This window comes from Stigmatopora nigra, chromosome 7 (genome assembly GCF_051989575.1).
Source record: "Stigmatopora nigra isolate UIUO_SnigA chromosome 7, RoL_Snig_1.1, whole genome shotgun sequence".
Taxonomy (NCBI): Eukaryota; Metazoa; Chordata; class Actinopteri; order Syngnathiformes; family Syngnathidae; genus Stigmatopora; species Stigmatopora nigra.
This window is the reverse complement of record NC_135514.1, coordinates 578,380-602,300: the sequence shown is the minus strand read 5'-3', so window position 1 is coordinate 602,300 and position 23,921 is coordinate 578,380. Positions and strand designations below refer to the sequence as shown.

Sequence of the window (23,921 nt, the reverse complement as noted above, 5' to 3'; positions counted from 1 at the left end):
AATAAAACAAATACACTGTGGTCATTATCCCAATAACACGCTAAAGCAGTGGTTTTTAACCTTATTTGAGTTCCCGAACCCACCAGTTTCTTATGCAGATTCACCGAACCCTACCTCGGTGTAAAATAAATCATGACTTTTTTTCTAATTCAAGATATATAAATTCCTCGCAGCCTAACCCAGCTAACTACATGCACCAGGCAGTGCTAACCATGGCCAGCCAATCACTAGGCACATATAAACCGACAACCATTCGCGCTCAAACTCTTTCCTAGGGGCATTTCTAGGGGCAATTTGGAGTGTACAACCAACCTACTCTGCAAAGATACCCATGCAGACTCGAATGCCTCAACCGCAGGCATTCTTACCTGGAGTTTCTAGTAGGCTCACTATACTGCAGATGAGTGGCGGTATGGCACAGTGACCCACTGACACAGTGCTGCCTCGTGTGTGACATAGCGAGTTTTAAGTAGTGCTCTTACATCAGCAGAGTGAGCCATGCATGAAAGCCCAATCTGCCTTCATACTACAGTATAGTGAGTGCATAAAGATAAGATTTACAAGCATCAAATGAATTGAAAGTGTGTGTGTATTGTCCAGAAAAAGTAAAATTTGGTTTCTCCTAATGGGCAAATTAAACACTGTGGATCCTGCTCCTTTATATTCTTAAAATTGAGAGATTAATGAGAAAGTCACCCAATGGTTCTATGGTAATTGTCGAGCTCAAATGTTTTGGTCACACACTGCCTCGCTCATAATCATTAATGTTGCGACTTGACTGTTGGTGTACTGAATAGTTTCATGGCTGTAGTAAAGTGGTTGATTCAATTTGATTGTTATTCGGATTCAGGACATTAGATTTTTATTAATCTTCAAGTGCCTTACAACATTACATACACCGCTCCAAAACATAGTGTTTTCATTACTACAGGTTATTCCAAGAAACACTGATACAAGATACAACACGAGAAACAAACCACTCATACTCATATTTGGGCACCAACAGCTGTGAAGAGACAGTCTCATAGTGAATTCCCTTTCTTAAGAACTCCTGTTGTTGCATTTTTGATGGAAAAATTGTTGCAGTCTAAACCCCAATTCAAATAAACTTTTGACATGATGCAAAAGGTAGAGCCACTATTGCTTATAGACTTTAGGCCAGGAAAAAATCACAAGGAAGGCATCCAAAGGAAGTTTCTCTTAAAACGCACATTAAAAAAGTTTTTCTTTCTACAAACTTTTTCAAACTATAGTGAATTAACTGAATGGATTACCAAAACAAAAAAGGTCTAACTTATTAAAGTTACTGTTTTGAATTATCTTGCAAAAAGGTATGTGCTGCCATTCTCTGAAGCTGCTCCCCACATGCACAAGGACTTGCGAGTAGATAGCCACAACTGACTGACGAGTGCCCATGCTTGCTGTGAATCCTTAGAGTAATTAATTTCCGCAAACGACCAGCACGTCTGTCGATTTTTATAAACGAGCGTTTACACTCCATGGACAATTTAACCACTCCACTGAGCCTGTCTTGACAGAGACGAGTTGCAAGAAGGGAACGAGAGCGAGGGGATTGGGACCACACATCTTTGTGACTGATGAGAGATGCAATCAATATGTAAGCACATTTACTCTCACAAAGCTCACCATGCATCCATATTCATCGTGCTAAATCTCCATCCGCCTACACTGCTATTCAACACAAAAAGTAACATGGCATGAAAGATTTGATCTCATCAAGCCACATCAACTGCCAATATTATTACAGCTAATTATGTTGAGCATTGTGACAGTAGAATTTGTGCATGATTTTTTTTGCTTGATGCAAGATGAGTTTCAGTGAAATAGCACATATGTCAGTTATTATTTACATTCTCCTTAAAAGTTTTGCCAATATTAGAATGAATCTTGATTCAACATGTTCCCTCTCTTGCACAAATCTATATTCATATCGACCATTCTGCCTGTTCAACAAGCAACATGGTGCAACTTAAAAGTATGCCAGTAAGCTACGCCAGTATCATTAAGGCAGCCAAATGGTTTACCACTCAGATAGATAGGATTGATTAAGGAGCCCCCATGTAGTAGAGAAGAAGTCACAAGGGGCTAGGGGTATCTCTCATCAATGAAATGAAACCTTTAATTGGGATCTTCATGGGGACATGGACAGGACCACACCATAATCAATCAGCAGAATTGCAGTTTAACTATAAAAGCATACTATATAAAAACATTAAACTAAAATTTACAATCACAACCCCTACATCATATAACTAGGTTGCCCACATAAAACAACTTGGTCACAACACGCAATTTTTTTTTAAAGAATGATGTTTGGTTCCAACATTGTGACAAAACAAATACAAAGAGAAAAAGGCTAACCATGTAAATATATGATTCTATAAAATTGTGATAAAGCTATCAGCATGTGACAGGAAACAGCCTAACCTTCCTATCTTGTTTAATTGGTACCTGACAGGCTCGATGTAGCTCACAATCAAACATTACTGCTACTATAGCCTCCTGCTCCATTAAACTCAACAAGCTTAAGCCAATGGCCTTCATCCCTCAAAGCAATGTCTCCTGCTTCATACCCCAGTGCCTTTAAATGTGAGGGGCAATATTATTGGAGGGGACCAGCATCTCCCTTGTTATCACAAAATATGTCGTACATTACCCTTGTTAGTTTTAAAAGAAAAATCTCTGTCAGCAACATTTTAGCTCATCTGCTGTCCCTGATTAGGACTAAAGAGTATTGCTTCCATGTGAAGGCCTCCGTGTATGGGTGTGTTTTGTGACTCAAAAGCAATGTGTTCTAATCTGTTTAGACAAGATATACGTGGATTATTTTCATTTAATTGACAGCTAGTGTTACTTTATGTGCAATGTGATCTCAGAGTATCAGCTAGAGAATAGTAACTAACTATAGAACCATCATCCACGAGACATGGTATGCCCTAAATAGGCTAAACAGTGTAGTAGGAGAAACATGCCCATATCACGATTCTTGCACACCCATGCTTCACTGTCTTTAGAGAATACTTTAGCATGCAACTTTTTTAAGGGACTTTTTGGCTGTTTCTTGTAAATAGATTAGCTTCACACAGATCACATAGATGTCTTCTCACTGTCACAGAGCTTATAGATAACTCCAGACTGTCTTTGATCGTGTTGGAGCTCATCACGGGCTGAGCCTTTGTTATTCTGCGATTCATTTTGATCATTAGCTTCCTTTTTTCAGATTTTTTCTTTGTGCTTCAGTGAACATACTCAACTCATTTTTTAAACTGCTTTATCCTCATTAGGGTTGTGGGGGGTGCTGGAACCTATACCAGCTGATTCTACGCAACAGGCGGGGGACATCCTGAATCGGTGGCCAGACACTCACACCGACATCTAGGGGTAATTTAAAGTGTCCAATCAGCCTACCATGCATGTTTTTGGACTTTGGGAGGAAACCATGGTACCCAGAGGAAACCCACGCAGGCCCAGGGGGAACATGCTAACTCCAAATGGATGGACGTGACCTGGATTTGAACCCAAGACCACAGAGCTGTAAGGCCGACGCACTAACCACTCGCCCCACCGGGCCGCTTAAGTGAACAAATAAAAGTAAAAAAAAATCCTGTGATGGATGGTTTTCACTGGAAAGTTATAATATGATTGAAAAATGCCGATGTACATCATATACAGATAAGAGGTAAATGATTAATTTCTCCAAAACTTCCATCCTAAAATGACTACCACCAAGGTACATCCATCATTCTAGTCCATTTACATTAGAACATCCCAATGGGTTTAATGCTTGAGACCAACTATATGCATCCTCTCATTGTCAAGGTTTTTGGCACACTTGACTGATGCTAATATAATTCTTGGATCATGTAAAGTGCTTCATCATATCCGTGATCCTCTTTTTCTTAGTGTCTCAAAGGGTGGATGTATTCATAAATCTACCAAACACATTGCAGGGAATTCAAGTTGGCAGAGAGATGGAGGAGAAATTTGGGAAGATGTTAAGAACAAACAGTCCATCTAGCTATGGTCTAATCTGCAACACGTGGCCAAGGAGTCTCAAGATAGTATATAAATGTTTCAGTCTCACATTTACAAAAGCCAAAGAAAAGTTTTCAAATAGCAATTATGTCTGCACAAGTAAGGGAAAGTAAATTGAAATATTTGGAGTATTCACCTCATACTTTATCAACTAACAGAGGGGTGCCCAACTCCAGTACTCGCGGGCCCCTATCCATATCTCCTTCCACCAACAGACCTGAATCAAATAATTAGGGCCGTGATCAAGCTCCTGGACAGCTTGTTGATGAGTTGATCATTTCATTTAGTTGTGGTAAATGAGGGACATATGAAAAACAGTAATAATACGGGCCCTCAAGGACCAGAGTTGGGCACTCCTGACCTAACCTGACTCCCATTCTCGATCTGTTGTTACCCCCACAAGCCAAATGCATGTGGCTGTAATGTTAATTTTAACATTGAAGCCATTGATATTGGTCTGTTATAATTGAGGCTTGACCTCATGTTTAATGCGGCACATTCGACTCCAGTGGAGTCTTTGCAATACATCACACACTTTGTAGGATTGATGTCTAACGCCATCCAACTGATTTATTCTGCATGCTTCCCACTCATGGAGGAAAAATGATGAAAGACAAATTATATACTGTGTCCATTTCCACCAATCCATTGCATCACACATTATTGACCTTGCTTTGATCTATTTCTCAGTCTTGAGAGTCTTACAATTACATGTGTCTGTATAAACCCAAAGACACATCTGTGTGGGTGGTTCTGAATAAAATGCTCACACCTGCCACATATTGAAATACATGTTCAAAAATTAAAGTTGTCGCTATTCACTCTTGTATTTTCCTAGTGCTGCATCACCAAAAACTACACTCACCATTGACATGATACTGTATTTTATTTGCTGTCCATTTCAAATTATCAAAATTGAGTGTTATTGTTGTTTTCAATTTATATTTTCAATCATGAAAACAAGTTTAGAAGTAAAAAGTAGCTATTCAAGTAGCTATTGCGCATACAATGTTTATCGCATGTACACTAACTAAGGTCCTTCAGCTATCTAGAACCCACCCCCTTGCTTTAACATTTAAAGAGATTAACAATCATTTCCACATCTTTGAGCTTCAATGGGAGAAGCAATGTTACTTACATAGGGGAAACAAACAGGAGGCAGAAAGGTAATGAAGATGAAAGAATTAAACATAATATGAGAGAAGCCAGGATGTATTAAAGAGGTGTTAAGATGTGATGTAATTATGTTCTATCCCTCAGTTTGACACTGATTAATGTAGTAGGCGACTGGTTTTTGTCCGTGTTTGTGTTTACACTACCTACATTTTGGAAACCCCGAGTGGGTTTGCAAAATGACTTGTGTGAAGCAGACTGGGGCATTTTTCTTATTCTGCTCTTATCTGCTCATATCGTCACACACATTGGCTCTGCTGCTCAAGGTCACTGTAACCTGGTCGAAGTTTGGAAGGTATATGAGGGCTAAATGATAAGTCAGCACTTCTGTGCACTCCTGCAAGTATGAATCTTTTACACTGCATTATATTCTCTCACATCTGTGCATTGCCCAAATCATCTCACTGCATAACAAATCTGATGTTTTATATAACCTGCAGGGGTTCTAGTAAATGTATTGTTGATGCTGTTTTCCGGGCCAGTGCTATGTTTCGTATCTCAGTTGTCCTGGCAATCACTGTGGGGTGAGTCCTTTCATCAACACCTGCGGGCAATCTGTGATCAGTTGCTCTTGTGGTAACAGAAAACTATAGCCCGCTCACTATTCATGCTGGCTGTCAATGCTGCTACAATTCAAAAGTGCCCCATTTTGGGAGTAAAAACTAATGTTAAGTTTAGCCAGAAAACAAAGATCTTACACCAATCTTTCACACATGAAAATAGTGTATCTCAGGTAATCACCTAAGCAGCATGTAGTACCTGGGGGTCTATTTTCGCCCAAAAAATAAGGCTCTGAAATTAGCCTATCCCAGCTAACTATGGGCACTTGGCAGGGGACTCCATGATAAAATGCAGGTTGTCGTGGATGTCATTTAAATGGGAGTATAGGAAGTGGCTCTGCATGACTACCCCAGGTGGGTGATTCATGATGTAAAATGAATGAATGGAATGCAAATGAAACCCCCGATGCTCCCGTCCGAGCCTGACAGCATAATAGAAATAACCAATGGTGAAACCTTTTTTTAAACATTTATTGGGAAAATCATTGTATAAACTCAAAGATGTGAATGGAAATATATTTTCACCACATTGGCAATAATATCATGCAATTACCTTTACCTTGGCCTTTTAAACTTTAAACTGTCTACCCACACAAGGCAAGAAAGTGAGAACATGCCAGGGGGAAAAATATCAGAATTTTGGTGAAGCTGTCCGTCATCCAGTCTACCACCCACACTGTCAGTATGTAAAATAGCCAGCCAGTTAAACAGGCCCAGCATTAATATTAACAGGCTGCCAATGGACTTGTCATTGCATTCCTCTCTCTGTGAGGCGGCATCTGACTCACAGAGGTGGACTAAAGCAATTGAGTCATAATAACAACTGCAGATGGAACACGGTAACTTGCCTTCCAAATACTTGAAAGAAATTCTCTTCCAACACCAGCCACCAACAAATGCTGCAATCTGCGTTAGTGAAAATGGCTTTCTGGTCTCCCCAATTGACACTGACAAGCCGTTATGCAACAAGACAAGTGACTGATTGGTATTTGAGTCAATTGAGATAGGAAGGAAAAAAAAGTCTGATTAACTATGAGAGGAGAGGCCAACCTTTGCCGGTAAACAAGCAGAAAAGTTGGCGGGTAGTTGCGGGGGGAAAAAAGTGACAAAGACAGAACTGATCATGCGACAAAATAATTGAATTAAACTGCAGCAAAATGAGATTTAAAAATTTGAAATATTACTTTAATTTAGACCCTATACTGGATGCTTAATGCACCACATGTTGGAGGCAGGAAATGTAACCTCCAGATATCCCTCCCTATAAAAAATGTAATGCAAGAAGAACAAAGGTATGACGTCACATGGTGATCAGGTTGAAATAATTTAACTTGCAAACTAGAGTCAAACAAAAACATACATAGATACCAGACTCCAATGTTTACATATATTACATTAGGAACAGTTTAAAGTATTGGAAAATTACATCAGGGCCTCTTTAAAAAAGCATGGACATTATGATAATGTGGAATAGAGATTGATACTCATAAAATGTTACAGTGTACCCAGATTGTATGTGTTGTGAAGAGTATTAAATTGCTTGTAAAACATAATTCAGTAAGAAAAAAAGTCAATGTGTTGGTATAAGACACTGAAAGACAATGAAGCACAGGCAAAGCGTGAGACTTTCTGAGTAGAGATATGCAGGAGAAATGAGGAAAAATAAAATCAATAATGAACGGCTTCATAACAGGAACTTAATCAGAACAGCAGGTCCTCATATTGCTCCTGACTCGGGCACGCATCACTGCTGTTGATTCAATTTTCTACCAAACTACAAAAAAGAAATTAATAAAACATAAAAAATAAATTGAAATGCTCATTCAAATTCATTCAAATGTCTCCCTGTGTGGTTATAGTACATAATATTCACTCAAATTAATCATAAAACTAGGCTTTATCTGTAACAGCACAAAACACATCACAACATGCATTGTCTTTTTATAAAAGAAAACAGAATGTCTAACTGATGTTTTCTTACTCTAAAGTTGATGTAGTGTAATTAGAAAATCAGAATCAATAATCTTCCTAATATTTTGTCCAGACAGATTTAAAATATGATAAAACACCAATTCATGTAACGCAGCTGTAAGGATGTCAATTCCGACAATATGAATTATAATTGTATATAATGAATCAAAAAAGAACATAATGACATTTTGCAATAACCTATTGCACCAATAATGTATTGTTGCATGGATTAGTGCCAAGCTGTATAAAGCTCTAGTGTGAGATTATGAAGGTATCCTTTTGAATTTTGTTGAAAGAAAGCTAATGAATGAGGGAAATGCTGTTTGGATGTTTTCAAAAGAACACACGACACCACACTAGCACTGTTTTGAGATTTTTTTGTGATTCTACAGTGAAATATGAGAGAATCAGTTCCATTGTCCTTCTCACACACCCACACATACAGACACCATTGTGTATGAGTATACATTATACACAATTAGCACTCAATAAATACACCCACATAGAATGTATCTTCACATATATGCAAAGTTCATTAGTTCAAAACACTCATTCTCCAAACGAGGCACTTTTTCAAACTCAAGTCGGCAAATAACAAAGAAATCAGTGAATGCAATGGTGCAGAAAAGTGGAAACAGGGCAGTGAGTGTTCAATGCCTGTTTTTATAACGGCATTGTTCAGCTAGATCTACATCTAGATCATTGTGAAAAACATCTTCCTACTATATGTAAGGTGTGACTTTTTCCAATTTAACTGCGATTGTTTTTCCCTATTAGCTTGGAAAAGAACAACAATTCCTTTAGCAGTGAATCTAAAATAAACGATGACCCACTCTCTTTCAAACAATCTATTACAGTGTCAACTAACAACAGAAGCAAAATAGAAAGAGCATTCAAAGAAACAGATGTACTAGTCTGAGATTAATTGGTTGCATTGATTAATCATCTATGTTACTATATTTCCATATTCACTTGCAAACAAGAGTACACATGTCTGCAAACCAGATTCCAGAGTATTTTTTTTTATTTTTTATCCCAATTCGGCCAATCTTGCCTCCTTTGTTCTGATTCGGTAACACTAAAAGCAAACAGTGAATACTCCTCTGATACGGCAGCTTGAGTATTGTGCAGCCAGAATACCCATGCGGGTCCAGGGCAAATAACGTTCCTGTTTAGTGTTTCTCCAGCTGGGCTGATCTAAAGCGACAGAAATTCAACCAACAGCCAAAGAGACTCTCAGGAGACAAGAGGCTTCAGATGTCGGCAGCAGCGCCACGGTTGCAGCTGTTGAAATTATCTGGTAGCGAACAGTGCTAATCTACAACCTTTCATGGGGATTTTGTGAAAATCTAGGAAAATAAAAGGGAAGAAGAGGAGTTGACTGCCAAAGCGCAAAATGAAAAGTGTTAAAAAAAAGAGGGAAGACTTGACATTAACACATGCACACTAGTAGCAGGATCGAATTTGCCTTCCTCAAAACAGCTGATTCCTCTCAATCACTGACTATTTAGTGTGTCAACTCACATGAAAAGTCATGGAAAATACAGTAACCAACAAAGTATTTTCTTGCCAACAAAAACAGTTTTTGCATGTAGATGTCGCGCTATCATGTTCAACACACAACATCGTTTGCAACCAATTACAAAGACGAGTTCCAAAACAAGAATCACACAAAGACAGTATCACTTAACTGGCAATTTCTTTAAGTATGCTTAGAGGCGGTACGTCAAAACTCATGTCACATTATTCCTTGACTCTTTAACATGTCCCACCTCTTTTTATGGTAGATTATTACAATTCACTGTCAAGAATCTTGCCCTTATCTAGGAGTAGCACATTTGCAAACAAATACCTCTCAGGTGAATTTAGTGATAAATACATTCAAGCATGCAGACATCCCTTTTTTAAACTTCCGGCTCACAATAGTAAGTAAGATATAAACTGGAGTGCATTACAGCAAAATGCCAGTTCAATTGTTCATCAGACTGACTGGGTTATCATGCATGCTTTTCCCAGACCACATATGTCGCTCACTCACTCTCCTTTCTTCTTTCCAACTTAGCTGACATTTCGAATCAAGTGAAGGCTGAAAGGAAGACAGGAAAATCAAAGGATGAAAGGGGACTCTTCTATCCTCGAAGAGTGTGACATTGTCAACTCCATTACAATCATATTGGCGGAATTTACGCTGTCATTCATATTGTTCTAATTTTGTTCTCAATATTTCATAAAATATGCCAAAACATTACATTTTCTATTTGAATTAATAATACTGGGGTGCAGATGTGATTTGTTTGATCAGAATTAGGGATTATTCATCAATAATTCCATTTTTAATCTGACTAGATCAATCATGCTTGGCATGCTATCCTTCCTGACAACATACTAAGATCATTTTAACAGGTAATTAAACAATTTAGCAATAGCAGGGGGAAAAAACATTGATTTCAAGGCAACAGACTTTTTATGAGAAGCATGTTTTTGATAAATTTTTGGTATCTTAATTTTCAGTTGGGACACAGAGCTGTCATAGAACATTAACCAGGGCTAGTTCTCCTAAATTTTCCTTCTTCTTTGTCTGTTTTTTAGTTTGTAATTGCCACCATTTTTTCCCTTCAGGAGGAACTCAAAGAGCCAAATGCAGTCATGCATTTGAGTAGCACGAACAGCCATTTCCTGTGTATAATTGCATTTACAGTATTCATATTACCACTATGCATCACTGCTGATGACATATTTTAGAACACTTGTCTTAATTTTAATTAGAAATGGAAATTTTCAATTATATTTACAATGAATCTAAGCTTGACTTTTCACTTGAAGCGCAGGTAAAAATGTGAGTTTTTTTGCTTTTTAGTTCTTTCTATTTGAAATGGTTTATTATGACTGTTATTATCCTGATCAGTTATCAAATTACCTAATTATATTTGTTTTGGTGGTTCACTCTGCCTCAATTCCAAATTAAAGATGGAATGAACAGCTAAAGTTGGGTTTAGTGAAATAGCGGACTTCTTGTTGTGTGCTGTAAAAGAGACAGAAAGGTGGATTTGTATTCCACCAGTGTTAGGTTCTTTTTATACTACTCCAGCTACTCATGATCAAACAAGTCCTGAAAAAGTTTGCATGAACGTGATAAAATGTGCATCTAAGTCGTTACGAAAACAGAGAAACCTCGGTATTGATGATTTCACCTCCACCCAACTACCCAGTGAAAATATCTCCCTTGCCACTGTCACACTGTCAAACAGTCAAGAAAAGTAAAAGGAAGATGGGCAGGCAATGTAAGCAAAAATCTTTCTTCAGATCTTTGATGTTGAGAAGAGGCAGACACAGTCAAGGCCCAAATATTATAAGCAGTAGTGAAATGGTATAAGGTTTGGCTTTAAGGATCAGGGATTTCTTTCAAAAAGCAAAATAAGGTAAATGGCCTGATAATGGTGGATGTTCACCTATATGCAAGTAATGCATTCAAATTTAATTTTAACCTCCTTGGAAATGCAAAATATTGGAAATAATTGGCTTTAATGGTATTTCATTTCTCAAGATGATTAGAGCAGTCTAGTGTTTCGGTAAAGTTGGGAACCCCAGCAGGAATATTACAGCCACGAGGAGCTGTGTTAATGAATACATGGTAGATGATAAATGTTGCCATATGGTGGAGCCAACTGGCCAAGTCAGGGGTGGTACCTCGCACTGCTTAATGCTAACACACATAGACATGTGTACTTGCATGCATGCATCCCTCTTTTATTTATCTCTTTTCTCCCCTTATCCATAGAATCTAAGTCATCAAAGTCTACCCAGTACTAGAAAGCAGCAGGTTGGATTAATGACCTCCAGGTTGTTTGGCAAGATGAAGCATTATGGCCAACTGTGATCATAAAGGAGTGAGGAAAGGTAGAATGACTAGTAAAATATAGAACTTCCCCTTTTGACAAGCGTCTTCATTATGACACACGATACAGAGTTTGGCAGACAGTTGGCAAAGCACCGTTCTGCCTGTTGGTCTCCTGATCCATTCTTGTCTGACTTGTGAAAAGAGTTCAGAAAACTTGAACTCCTTCACTTGAAGTGGGATTTCATATCTAACTTGGAGAGGGCAGTCCACCTTTTTCCAACTGAGAAAGAACCATGCTCTCAGCTATGGAAGTTCTGATTATCATCTCAATCACTCCACACTCAACTGTGAACCACTCAAGGGAAAGTAGAAGAGCACAGCTAGCCAACAAAACCACATTATCTGCAAAAAGCAGAGATGCATTACTGAGGTCACCAAACCAGACACCCTCTATTGTGGCTGTGCCAAGATGTTCTGTTGATGACTCCAGGCTAAGTATCAACTCTGATTCACTTTAAGATTATTTGAAAGAAATAAAGACTGTTAAATGTTTGTATTGATATTTTAATGACAAACCTTAATACGATCTTTCCAGCAAAAATCCAAGTATTAGGAGTGTACTGTATGTCCCGTATTCCCTCAATGATAACGTGAATAAGGAAAAGATTTGACTGGATTGCAACAGCAATGTACTGTCTTGTCTTTGAAGTCATTTCTTCTTCTGTTCCTTTACTACAATATACTGTATAGTACCCCCCCCCCCCCCCCTCCCTAGGACTATTCAAGACACAATCCACATGCAAAAAGACTTAGGCGCAATCACCCAGTAGCCTACAGACAATCAAAGACACATATGCACACACAATCCAGAAATATTGACAAAATGTATACACACACAAAAACACACTGACAGGCAGTGACTCAAACTCTGTGGAGAAGCCATTGTTCTACTTTCCAGCAGATGCTATCTCTATGTAATTGGCTTAACAAAAACAAAGACAGACCCTTGAACTGCCTACTGCAGCCAAGCTCTAGGGGTCTGGATTGATACCCTCTGTTGTATGTATGTACACACGTCTGGACAAGGAGTCGAACAACCATTCATGCTCACACTCATACCGAGGGCCAAATTAAAGTGTTCAACCAGCCGACCATGAATGAACCCTAACCCTAACCCTAACCCTAACCCAAACCCACACAGGCACAGGAGAACAGGGTAAATCCATGCAGGAAGGCCAGAACGCAACCAGCATTGAATATTTGATCTCAGAACTGTGAGGCGGACATACTAACCACTCTATCACCTCGAATTATCTTAAAATAAATAGGCTTAAACGAGGGTTATGTATATTAATGCTTAGATAAATGTTTTAATGAAGGTTCAAATTTAGAATAGCTATGTGAAAAATGACTTCTCTGCTTGCAACATGAGCGTCAGTGGACAACGCGGGGTATCATCCTTCAGAGAGAAGGCTCATCAAGTGTCTCTCAATGCCCCAACATCTCTATCTTCTTGTTTTCCACTTATCTTAAAGATTCAATCTCAAAGTTTATGAAGTATTCAAAGACAAATGGTCATTCTGGCTCTCCACTGAAGTGGGATTCATAATCTGTGCACTTCATTGCCTTCTTGTATAACGGGAGGACTAAAATGTCAAGGAAGAACAAAACAGCCTCCTCTTCTGGTAGTAAAGTATACAAGCACGCATTTTATTATATGTCCTAGGTTCTAGATCCTGTCTAAGCATCAGTTGTCTCAAAGAAATTTAAACACAGTATACCACCTAAAAAATGAAAATACTAGGCTGCTCAACTTCCACAATCAACATTTCTGAATCTTTTTCTCTGCCATGACACACGCTGAATGTTTTTCTATCAAGTTTATGTGCAGCCATTTTTTTTCTCTGATGTTAAACCTAACCCTAACCCATTTTCATATTAAATTAACATTCTACATATAGATGTAAATAGAGAGAGCGTTTATCCAACATTGTAATATCCGTATTTAACAACTGTGATTTAATTTTCACAGGCTGGTGATTAAAATATAATTTAATGATGCAAATAATTAGGTTTGACTTACAGTACCACACCAAAATACATTGTAAATGCTTAATAGAAGCAACTTTGTCTTTTGACGATTGTTGGTTTATGTAAATGGAATGACAATTAGTAGAGGTGTGTATGGCAGTACAGAGCAATAGAAGGCAATGACACTTTAAACTAAAAGACTTGCTCCTCATTAGCAGAGAAGATTGCCTCTACAATTGAAAATTCGCATGTCCAATTAAACTGAGAAATTCCAATTTTAAAAACAAACACATTGCAATATATCATTCATAACAATTATTGCATAACATTCAACTCAAAGCATCTTTCACAAAACTGAAAAATAAAGTCAACAATGCATTATATAGTCTTCTTAATGAATGTTACGTGTTGAACGTGCTTATCATTAGCCTTACTCCAATCATTTTAACATATTTGAAGGCCATCTGTCTATTACTAATAGATCTTTAGGATGTCTGACCTTGCTTGGGTCCAGTGATGGGGGCAGAGTAGCCATGATCCTGGTGTGCCTTTCCGCTACTGTCAGTCTGTGACCTCACCTTCAGGTCATCCTTACTGACCACACTCTCAAACCTGAAGCCCTTAATGATCAAGGCTTCGCCATTCTCTCTGCAGGACTGTACCTCCCGTTGGACCTGTCAAAATATTACCAGAGATCCCAAAGATACTATTTAGTATTATTAACTGTAAATGTAGGTTGTGTGATGTATCACTATCATTCAATCATTCACTCATTCATTTTGTGAACCACTTATGCTCAAGGGTCATGATGGATCAAAATCAATTTAGTTATTTTTGTACTGCCAAACAACAGTAGCTCTTCTCATTTCATTTAAATGTGGCACACTTATATTAGCTTGAAAAAAATGACTGTGGAAAAGAAAGGACTGAAACTGAATTTGGCTGGTGAAGCCCTCTCATTATCATTCATGCATCTATCACCATTTTTCATTTGCCCTCCTTTCATAGCAGTATGTCGTCCAAGCAAAGGGATGATTAATAATAATAATAAAATGTGTCAGATGTCTGCCTGAATTATAGCAAGATGTCTCACAGCTAGTAGTCAAATCTACATGTAATCAAAGTGTAAATAAATGTATAAGTATTTGGTCAGGCTGGGTTTGAGGATAAATAGTTGGAAGATGAATGAATTCATTAACTGCTGACTCATTAAAGTTAGACATCTTTTGGCACCCAAACACTTAGTTGTCATTGAACTCAAAAAAGCTTATACTATACGCATTCGTACATACCTTTTTGCTGCTACGAGCAGATGGTCTGGCTGGTGCACACTGTTTGATCACCTCATTTATAGTTCCTAACAGTAGCTGAGCCTCTGATAACACTGTAAAGGCATTGGTTCAATTTTAGCATTCCCAGGACAAGACAAAAAAACAAATGATAATTATCAAGTAACTGCAGCACAGGGGTTGATTAAATTCTCTAAAATTTACCATAGGTGTGGTTGAGAGTGTAAAAAGTTGTTTGTCTCTATGTGCCTTGCGATTAGTTGGCAGGGAGTGTAGGGTGTACCCTGCCTTTTCCCTATAGTTAGCTGAGAAAAGCCCCAGCACCCCCATCATTGTAAATCTAAGAGTAGAATAGACTACATTTCAATGGAAAATCTTATAATGGAAATCATATGAAGCAAGTATCGTTACGTGAACGTTGCTTAATTGCTTTGGACATTGTGATTTTAATTTACAACAGCAGTCATTCATAACAGAGAGACAGACAGATCAACAAAGACAGACAGAGATGGACAGAAAGAGAAATACTGAGAAAAGTTTATTGAGGGGGGGAAATAATAAGTTTTTGGCTTACAGTTTACAGTCTCAGAGTAGAGCTTCTCATGGTCCTCTTTACAATTGAAGTCTTCCATCTTCAAAACCAAAACAACAGTCCTTGGATTGTTCCCCTTGTCAAAAAGATGAGAAAACGAACAGTCTGTCTGGAGAGAAAAAAACATAAAAACAACTCAAGTTTGCAACACAGAACTTGAAAAATTGAAAGAAAAATATGCCTCATAAAGGTTAAAACTCAATTGTACCCTTAGAAATACGAATGCAACATATACATCTTTAGTCTCTTCTGACAGTACAATGATGCCCTATTTTACCCTGTAGTTTTGTCCTCATACTTTTTGATGGGAACACTTTTCTAACTAGAATCCTATTTTGTAAAAGACTAATGATTTTCAGCATGGAATTTTCCATGCATATCTTACACTAACATTATGCATACATTTATTACTCACACTATGTATGAACCATCATGTATTGGCACTCAACTGCCCACACACACACACACACACACACACACACACACACACACACACACACACACACACCATGCTGATCTACATTAGATCAAAACCACCCATTAGCTAAAGTTCCCAAACATTATTCAGGGTTCTTCTCTGGGCTAATTCACATTAAAACAATATGCATCACACTGTATGAAAGAACTAGAATAAAGATAAAAGTTTAGAATCTCTCCAGTTGGCTGGGTAGCTTGCCCCAGCTTCCAGATGTGCTTCAGGGCCCCTTTGCTCTCAATAAGTTGAAAACCTACACCGTTCTACACCTACTGATAAAAAGACCTCCCCTTCAATATTCAGTCCAAGGCTAGTCTTTAATATAAGGCTACATCACTGTTTGGTAGTAGTATGATACTAATAATATGGGTGATCCTACTTCATGGATTTTCGATTATTGCAGCCATGTCTGGTCCACTCGATCCGTGATATTCAAGGAATAACTATAATCACATGTGCTTGAGTTTTCTGGAGTCAAATCTTAGATCAGAAACAGCTTTTGTGTAGCACGATCTGCGAAGAATTATGTTTCTAATATAATTTTGTTGTGACAATTTTCATGCAGTGACGTCAATCCCGGAAGTTTTTGTTTCCTCGTCTGTCAGCTTTGTCAAGCTCCGAGTGATCAGGCTCACCTTATTGTTTTCCTCACAAATACGTGGCTTTTATCATAAATGAGATTTCCTTCGTGGACACCGCACCTCTAACAAAGGACAGCGTTTTTCTTTACACGGTTAGTAAATCCTGTGCCCAAAACAAACGGTCGTCTTTGATGAATGCTACAGATAGCAGCAGAAAACGGTAGCATTTGCTAGCTATTATCTCAATCGAGCGCTGTTTATATCAATTTGTCAATTCCCTGTCGCTGCATAACACATTCAGCTATAATTTGGCCAAGTGCTAAGAAATACGTTTCCTTAGCATCTCACGGAAGCCAATTTTTCTTTCGTGTTAATTTATTTTCATGGATGTTTTGAATGTTGACGTACCAAAGATGCGTTCCTCTTGCCTCCAGAGCTGCGTCTCTTTTGGGCGTGACCTCGTCTCTTATTATGTGGTTGTACTTTTAATTCATTTATTTTAAATTCAAGGGATAATATTACATCTTCTAGCTGAGCAAAACTGCAAAGAAGTTATTTATTTTGGGCTGCGGTAGCCGCCTTTAGAATTTTGCTCAGCTAAAACATCCCTCAATGTGTGTGCACCTTTCCTACCGATTAATAATATTTCCGCTGTGCCCGAAGCCTAATCAAGCATCTTGACTAATTTATCACAGTTCACAATGAGTTGTTATTGTTTTTTAACCCAGGAAGTGAGTCATTTTACAATATCACCTGGAGATGATGCACAATGGAAATGAAATATCACAAGATTTTTCTGAGTTATTGTTTGAATGACATTTTCAAATCGAGCTAATTCCACTTGTCTTCAATATTCTGCAGAGTAGGTCCATGCAGCCATGGAGCATCTGGCTGTGGATGATGACATCTGCATCCTTAAACACGAGACAGCCTACACTGCTGCTGGAGAGAGCCCTGTATCGGTGTGCGCTGGTGATGAATCTGTAGCTTCTCATTTTGCCCTCGTCACAGCCTATGAAGACATCAAAAAGCGACTGAGAGAGACTGAGCGTGATAATACTTTCCTCAGGAAACGTGTCAAGCAGCTAGAAGATAAGGTATCTGTGTAATTGTTTACACTGTTAAAGTTTGGTATCGCTGCAACATTTCATCCATCAACAACTGCCACTCACTTGTCAAATGTCTTACGTTTTGTTCCTCATTAACTTAAAATTCTCCTCATCCTTAGAATTTCAGGCCCTCAACAATAAATATTGTCAGATTTCTTAAAAATATTCATTTTTTTGTCCATTTTTCAAACCAAAACATAAATAAGTTGTGCTTTGAAATTTTCTGAGCTGGTATTTTCAAATGCTGTCATGTTTTTTTAATAAAGACCTGAAAATTGAATAAGCAAAACAATCTAAATTATAATTGACAGATAAATCAATTTAAAAAAACAGTGATTGTGACTATCACATAATTGCTTTTTCCATTTGAGTTCAAAAACTATTTTACAGTATGTAGTGATCAGTGAGTAACATCTACATATTTTTGTGCACCCTTCCATCACTAGCTCTTCCGGCCAGAGGCTTCAGAGGGTCCTCAGTATGTGAACAAGGCCTTCAGTGCCTATCGGGGTATCTATATTGAAAAGGAGGACCTGCAGATGGAGCTTAACAAACTGGTGTGTATTTAGCGATGACAAGAATATTTACAACACAAACATTTGTTGTTGTTTGGTTTATTTGTGTCAAGAACATACAGAAAAGTCATTAGTAGTCATTTCCTCCTTGTGTGATATGTGTGACCTGACAGTTGACTTTCCTTCTGCCTGTGTCTCATTGTCCTCTCAGAAGAAGGAAAAGAGTGAGAGTGAGAGGCTGCTGACAGAACAACTTCAAAGCAAAGAGCTGGAGCTGCTTCAGTTTAGAACTGAGATGGAGACTAGCCAAGGTTTGTTGGGCACAGTGAGAACTCAGAACTGCTCTGATTTTGTGGACTGGAGAAACTTTGGCATTTGGCTGTCAATTAGATAAAAATGTTGAAGGAAATAACAAGAAAGTATCAGTTAAAGAAGGACATTGAAAAAAAAAAACAATAAAAAAACTTGCAACATTGCATTGGTTGGATCAGGTGGGATCAGAAAATATGAAAAAAATAATATTAAAAAAAACTTTGAACCCAATAGGTATGAAGTTGGTAAAATTGTACTTACTTGGTTAAAAAACATTTAATGTGAAATTGTATTGATATATTTGCATGCACTTATATTTTTCTAGTGATGAAGAGCCTAAATAGTCCTCAGGACTACTGGCAGATGGACTGTATCAGTGCTGAGCAAAAGATACTTAAACTTCAAGAAGAGCTGGAAAGGTTGACCCTTGAAAACAGAAGACAGCTGGAAATGAATGGGGTAAGAGTGTGTGAGATGGAAAATTTGGAATGAGTGGGGAGAAAGTTAAGGACCAGGAACGAAACAATTTTCATGATCTGGCCAGAAGAAGCAAGATAATGTTTAGATGGATTTGTTTAAAAACCTTGTACCAAGTACCATAAGTTCAGGGTGGCCTCTGGCTAGTCCCCATAGTTAGCTGAGATAGGCTCCAGCACCCCCACGACACTTGTGAGGATAAGTGGTCCTCAAAATGAACGAATGAATACTAACTAGTTTTATTGCAGGAGGAAACATGTGACCTAAATGGAACAAACTTGGAACAGATGTGGCGTGACAACTTCAATTGCAGGTACAGTGATTTGTTAGTATCATTACCATACCAGTAGCATGAACATTTTAAAATGTCTTTGAATGACGACTTTTTCATAATAGTTTTGAGGGTTATCCAGTTTTCTGATACTTTTTCCCAAAGCAGTTAAGCTAGTGTAAGAATTATATTAACATTGTTCAACTCTAAAATTAGGAATAGTGGTTTTCCTCACAGTCAGGGAATTCAGGTTTGTATCGAAATACTATGATCTCTGTTTACTTTGCATGTATGGACTAGAGAATACTACATATATTTGGATTAAAAAAAACATGTAATGTATTCCATAATTAAGTGCTGCAGTAGTCCTGTACGACCACAAGAGGAGTGTGAAACCTAACATTCTACAGCAAAGTAAAAATGATACCTTAATCACTTCACTTCAAGTTGGTTTGTCTTTAATACATGTGGCTAAGGGAAGCGCGATCCTCGCCTCCCTTTTCTTCCATAAGTGCTTGTAAATGGACATCACTGTTGTGCTTTGTGTCAGCAGTTTTCATATACTGTAGTGTTTATTTTCATAATCAGACAATTCTTTTTCCCCTCACCATTGTCATCTTCAACATTAGTGCTTTTTAAGACTGATTATTAGGTTAAAAGGATTTGTGAATTAGTATTCCCGGATGTAATTAAAAAAACAATCAGGTATTTCCATTTATATTCCCTTTCCGTTTTTACTTTAGAATGATACATATAATAGATAATGTATATGTATCATTCTACTTGTAAAGTCTGATCAACCAAATGTTCTATGCACCTGCAGGGATAGGAGCGCCCAGCAAGCATATGAAGCTTTGTGTTCTGAGTTTGCTCATGTCCATTCGGGGCTGAGATACCAAACGGGCCTCATTCAGAAGCTCAGACCATTTATCAGTGAAACAAGACAAGGTGAGTTGCTGCAAGGTGTACACTCATTGGGCACCTTAATAGGTATACTTCTTAGTAAAGTGTTGGAATCCCTTTTGCCTTTAGAGTTTATTTATTCATCCATTCCACGCATCCTCGCAAGGGTTGCGGGTGTTTTCCCCGAGCCTATACCCCAAAACCATTAGCCTTTAGAACCAAAACTCCCATTGTTCATATTACAAAGACCTCTTGTGGCCATTGGCATTGGTGGTGTCGGTGGGCAAGTTTCCATACTTTCAATAAATACACACTTTATGTTTACTGTATTTTCTCACATAGACAACCTATTTGTTGCTAAAAAAAATGGTGATTGAATCGACGGTACGGCTTTTATGAACACAAATTAGACTTGACATGCACAAAACACCATAACGCAAGTCAATGCGGCCAATCGGGTCTTTCATTTTAAAATAGAGGAAAGACAGATAAAATGCTTAGCAAAATTTACTTTGGCGTCCATAAATGAATTTCAGGGGGGGAAAAACATATGTTGTCTAAAACGTGAAAAAACTCACTCACTAGCAGGCATGCCATCTTACCTAAGAATGACAGACTAGACCGCTACAGGCACATCCATACTGCTCACGTGACGTCCTTTTAAAATTTGTCTATGTGCCGGCAGCAGCCTTTAGTAGTGTGCAATCCAGCATTTGTACTCCGTATTAAAACCCTGGAGGTGAAAATTGTGAATAAGGGGGTGTCTTATGCAGAGAAATTGTAAAATAAATGATTTTAGGGCAATTTTAAGGGTATGGCTTATATGTGAAGGCGGCTAAAATGTGAGAAAAATACGGTAACTTTTTCCATGTCATATATATTTTGACTTCTCCAATGCATGAAACAGTGTGGAATATATTACAATTCTGCAGGAGACAACTATTAACTTCAATTTCCAGTTGTTTTGTTTTAGATGAATACTAAATGAATTATGATAATAATAATAATTCAGTATTTTGAGATAAAGCGGTCAAACAGACTTTCCGTAATGTAGTACCTTTCAGAGTTTTGTCAAAAGAATGTGTAAGGATTGCCAAAACTAGAAGTTATGACTTTTTTATGCTCAAACCTGGATATCAAAATAAGATTTTATTGACACATCTGACATTTCACAGAGCTTCTTTGTATGATGGATGTCATTTGTCATCAGCTGCATGCTTTATCTGATGTAGGATCACTCCTCTAACAAAACCACTCTGGTTAAACTGAACATAAAAGGGAATTTAGACTTTTTTCAGAATATTTTTTTCTTAAGAAGTCCCGCTTTCATCTCCTGCTGCGTTTTGTTGCAGTTTGTATAAGGGTGTGAGAATACTATGTATATAATCAAAGTATTCCCAACAGTTTGATAAAAAGAACATATTAGTTTGCCTCTTCTCTGACATATTATACTGTTGGGAAGATTGCCTCCCCTCTACTGCCAAAGTAGAAGAGAGACCATGAAGTGAAAATGTGAAAGAAAATAAACTACTGCCTATTTATTCCAATGAATCAGAAAGTAATCCTGTAAGTATGATGCAGACAGAGGGAAATGTGAAAAGCAGGAATGGCAAACAAAGACATTTAGAATACCATGGAAGTGTATGGACTATGCAATGCAATCATCTTATGTTGGAATCACTTTTATTCAAATTTCAGACCCAGGAGACCATCTTAGAGCCAGCAATAGATTGATGTTTTGATGAAGGGACAATGGAAAAAAAGCATAGGAGTCATATTAAACATGTGATTTGATAGTGATGTTGTGTTGAGCATTGTATGTAGACAAAACACCAACACCATTATTATTATTTTTATTAAAAAACACTAAATCGCAGTTAGCTCACAAATAGATGACAAATAAATATGACATTGATGCTTCTCATAATGTGTCTAAGTCTTAGGAAAAATTCAATCACCTAATTATTTTTATTGAAAATTAGCTGCTTAGGGGTTTGCAAAAATCATTTCTATGACAAAATATACTCATCTTTTACAATGTAGCTCCTTTCATCGATCAGCTGTGTTTTAGTGCTTTCAGTGTAGTGAGTGATATGCTTTAAACTGCAGCTGAGGAAATAAAACCAATAACATTTATTAACCTCTCTTAAGATAATAACAAGAAAATTATTGTTTTTATTGTCTTTATTCCTGAGAATTTTACCACCCCCAAGTAATCAAACGACAACTTTTTCTGTTTCTTCTTCCTTAACAGTTCCAATACAGTGTCTGGATCAAATTGAGACAAATCACCATGCAGCTCTTCGGGCATCAGTATCTGGACTCCCCGGCGCCCCCCCTCTGCCCTCTTGTTCTGGACGCCCGTGCCCTCCTGTGGGTGGCCCGACCAGCATCCAGCTCCCAGACATTTTGAGAGAGGACTGCTGGTACAATGGCCCATGGCCGACCCAGCAGTGCTCCGAAGAGGCCTTGGTCGGGAATGAGAACTCTTCTGTCGTATTGCCACCACCGCCTCTTAATCAGGCCTCCATAGATGACAGTTCAAGGTCCTTCCCAAGTCCTCCTAAACCTAGTGACGCCCTTTTCTGGGAGGGACACTCAGCTGCATCCAATTCATCATCCTTGATTGGAAACTGCAGTTCTAGGAGCCCATCAAGTACAGAATGGGTCAAACCCTTTTGAGAGGAACTCAAGAACATGACAGTGACTTAGCAAAACTGCCACATAGCAAGCACCTAATCTGCCTTAAATTAAGAAACCCGCTTTTTGTTAGCTGGACTAGAACGGATTTGCAACTCGTGGGACCCACATGAAGACCAGAAAAGATATTTTTGAGGTAAAAGACACCACTGATGACTGTATACCACCCAGTAGAAACAAGACCTCAACAAGTTCCTCAAAAAGACACAGTTGTTTGGATAATGTGCAGTGGATATAAAAGGTCTATACAGCCCATTTAAATGCTCATCTCATTTTCTGAACTATTTAATCCTCATTAGGGTTACGGGGGGTGTTGGAGCCAATCTCTGCTGTCACCCTGAATCGGTTGCCAGCCGATCGCAGGGCACAAGGAGATGAACAACCATCCACACACACACACACACACACACACACACACACACACACACACACCGATACCTAGAGGCAATAGTGTCCAATCAGCCTACCATGCATGTTTTTGGAATGTGGGAGCAAACCAGAGTGACTGGAGAAAACCCATGCAGGCCCAGCCAGGGAGAACATACAAACTCCACACTTGATTTGAACCTATCGCCCCTGAGCTTTGAGGCCGACACACTAACCACTCGTTCCAATGGGCCGCCACATTTAGATGCTACAACTCTTTCAAATAAATAAATAAAAACTGCAGCTATAACTAGTTGTTGTGGGGGGGGGGGGGGGGGGGAGCGTTTTTTCACATTGTATATATATTTTATAAAATGACTTCCAAGAGGACCTAAAGCCTTTTCCTAGTGCATTTAAAATCATGCAATTTCTTTTGCTGAGTGTAGTTCAATATAAACAACTGAGATAGTGTGGTTTCAAAAGTGTACACACATGGTTATTTGGCATTAACAACACTTGGCCAAAATCAGCATTTTTACCTAAGATGATTTCCATATCATGGTCACTTGTAATAACATGTCCAAGCCCATCAAATATTACACACCCACAATTATTGGCACTTCCCATCTGGAAAGGCACCAAACAATGCGAGCTTCCAGACAGTAAGTTTACCAAACACCCCTCGTAGCAGTAAAATGTGAC

At 38.3% G+C, this 23,921-nt stretch overlaps 2 protein-coding genes across 5 annotated transcripts in view; one reads left to right on the top strand and one right to left on the bottom strand.

Annotated features, from left to right (window-relative positions):
* LOC144199099 (RNA-binding motif, single-stranded-interacting protein 3-like) overlaps positions 1 to 14,299 on the bottom strand; it is a 77,278-nt gene extending 62,979 nt beyond the window's left edge. Inside the window, exon 1 of one of the 3 annotated variants that reach the window (XM_077720487.1) lies at positions 14,129 to 14,299. In XM_077720487.1, the coding sequence (XP_077576613.1) occupies positions 14,129 to 14,164 (36 nt within the window). In that variant the 5' untranslated portion in view covers positions 14,165 to 14,299. Of the gene's footprint in view, positions 1 to 12,174; positions 12,249 to 14,128 lie in introns of those variants that run through there. The other 2 variants (XM_077720488.1, XM_077720489.1) reach the window with 2 other exon arrangements.
* A 2,248-nt stretch (positions 14,300 to 16,547) lies between these two features.
* Positions 16,548 to 23,538, top strand: azi2 (5-azacytidine induced 2). 2 transcript variants are annotated; one of them, XM_077720492.1, is made up of 8 exons: positions 16,548 to 16,718; positions 17,433 to 17,663; positions 18,122 to 18,232; positions 18,402 to 18,501; positions 18,828 to 18,961; positions 19,228 to 19,292; positions 20,074 to 20,198; positions 22,408 to 23,538. In XM_077720492.1, exons 2-8 carry the CDS (start codon positions 17,445 to 17,447, stop codon positions 22,833 to 22,835), a joined length of 1,182 nt encoding a protein of 393 aa, XP_077576618.1. In that variant the 5' UTR covers positions 16,548 to 16,718; positions 17,433 to 17,444; the 3' UTR covers positions 22,836 to 23,538. The 2 variants fall into 2 exon arrangements, with proteins under 2 accessions (XP_077576618.1, XP_077576617.1); XM_077720491.1 differs by having other exon boundaries at positions 16,549 to 16,718; positions 17,428 to 17,663.
* The last annotated feature ends 383 nt before the right edge of the window (positions 23,539 to 23,921 follow it).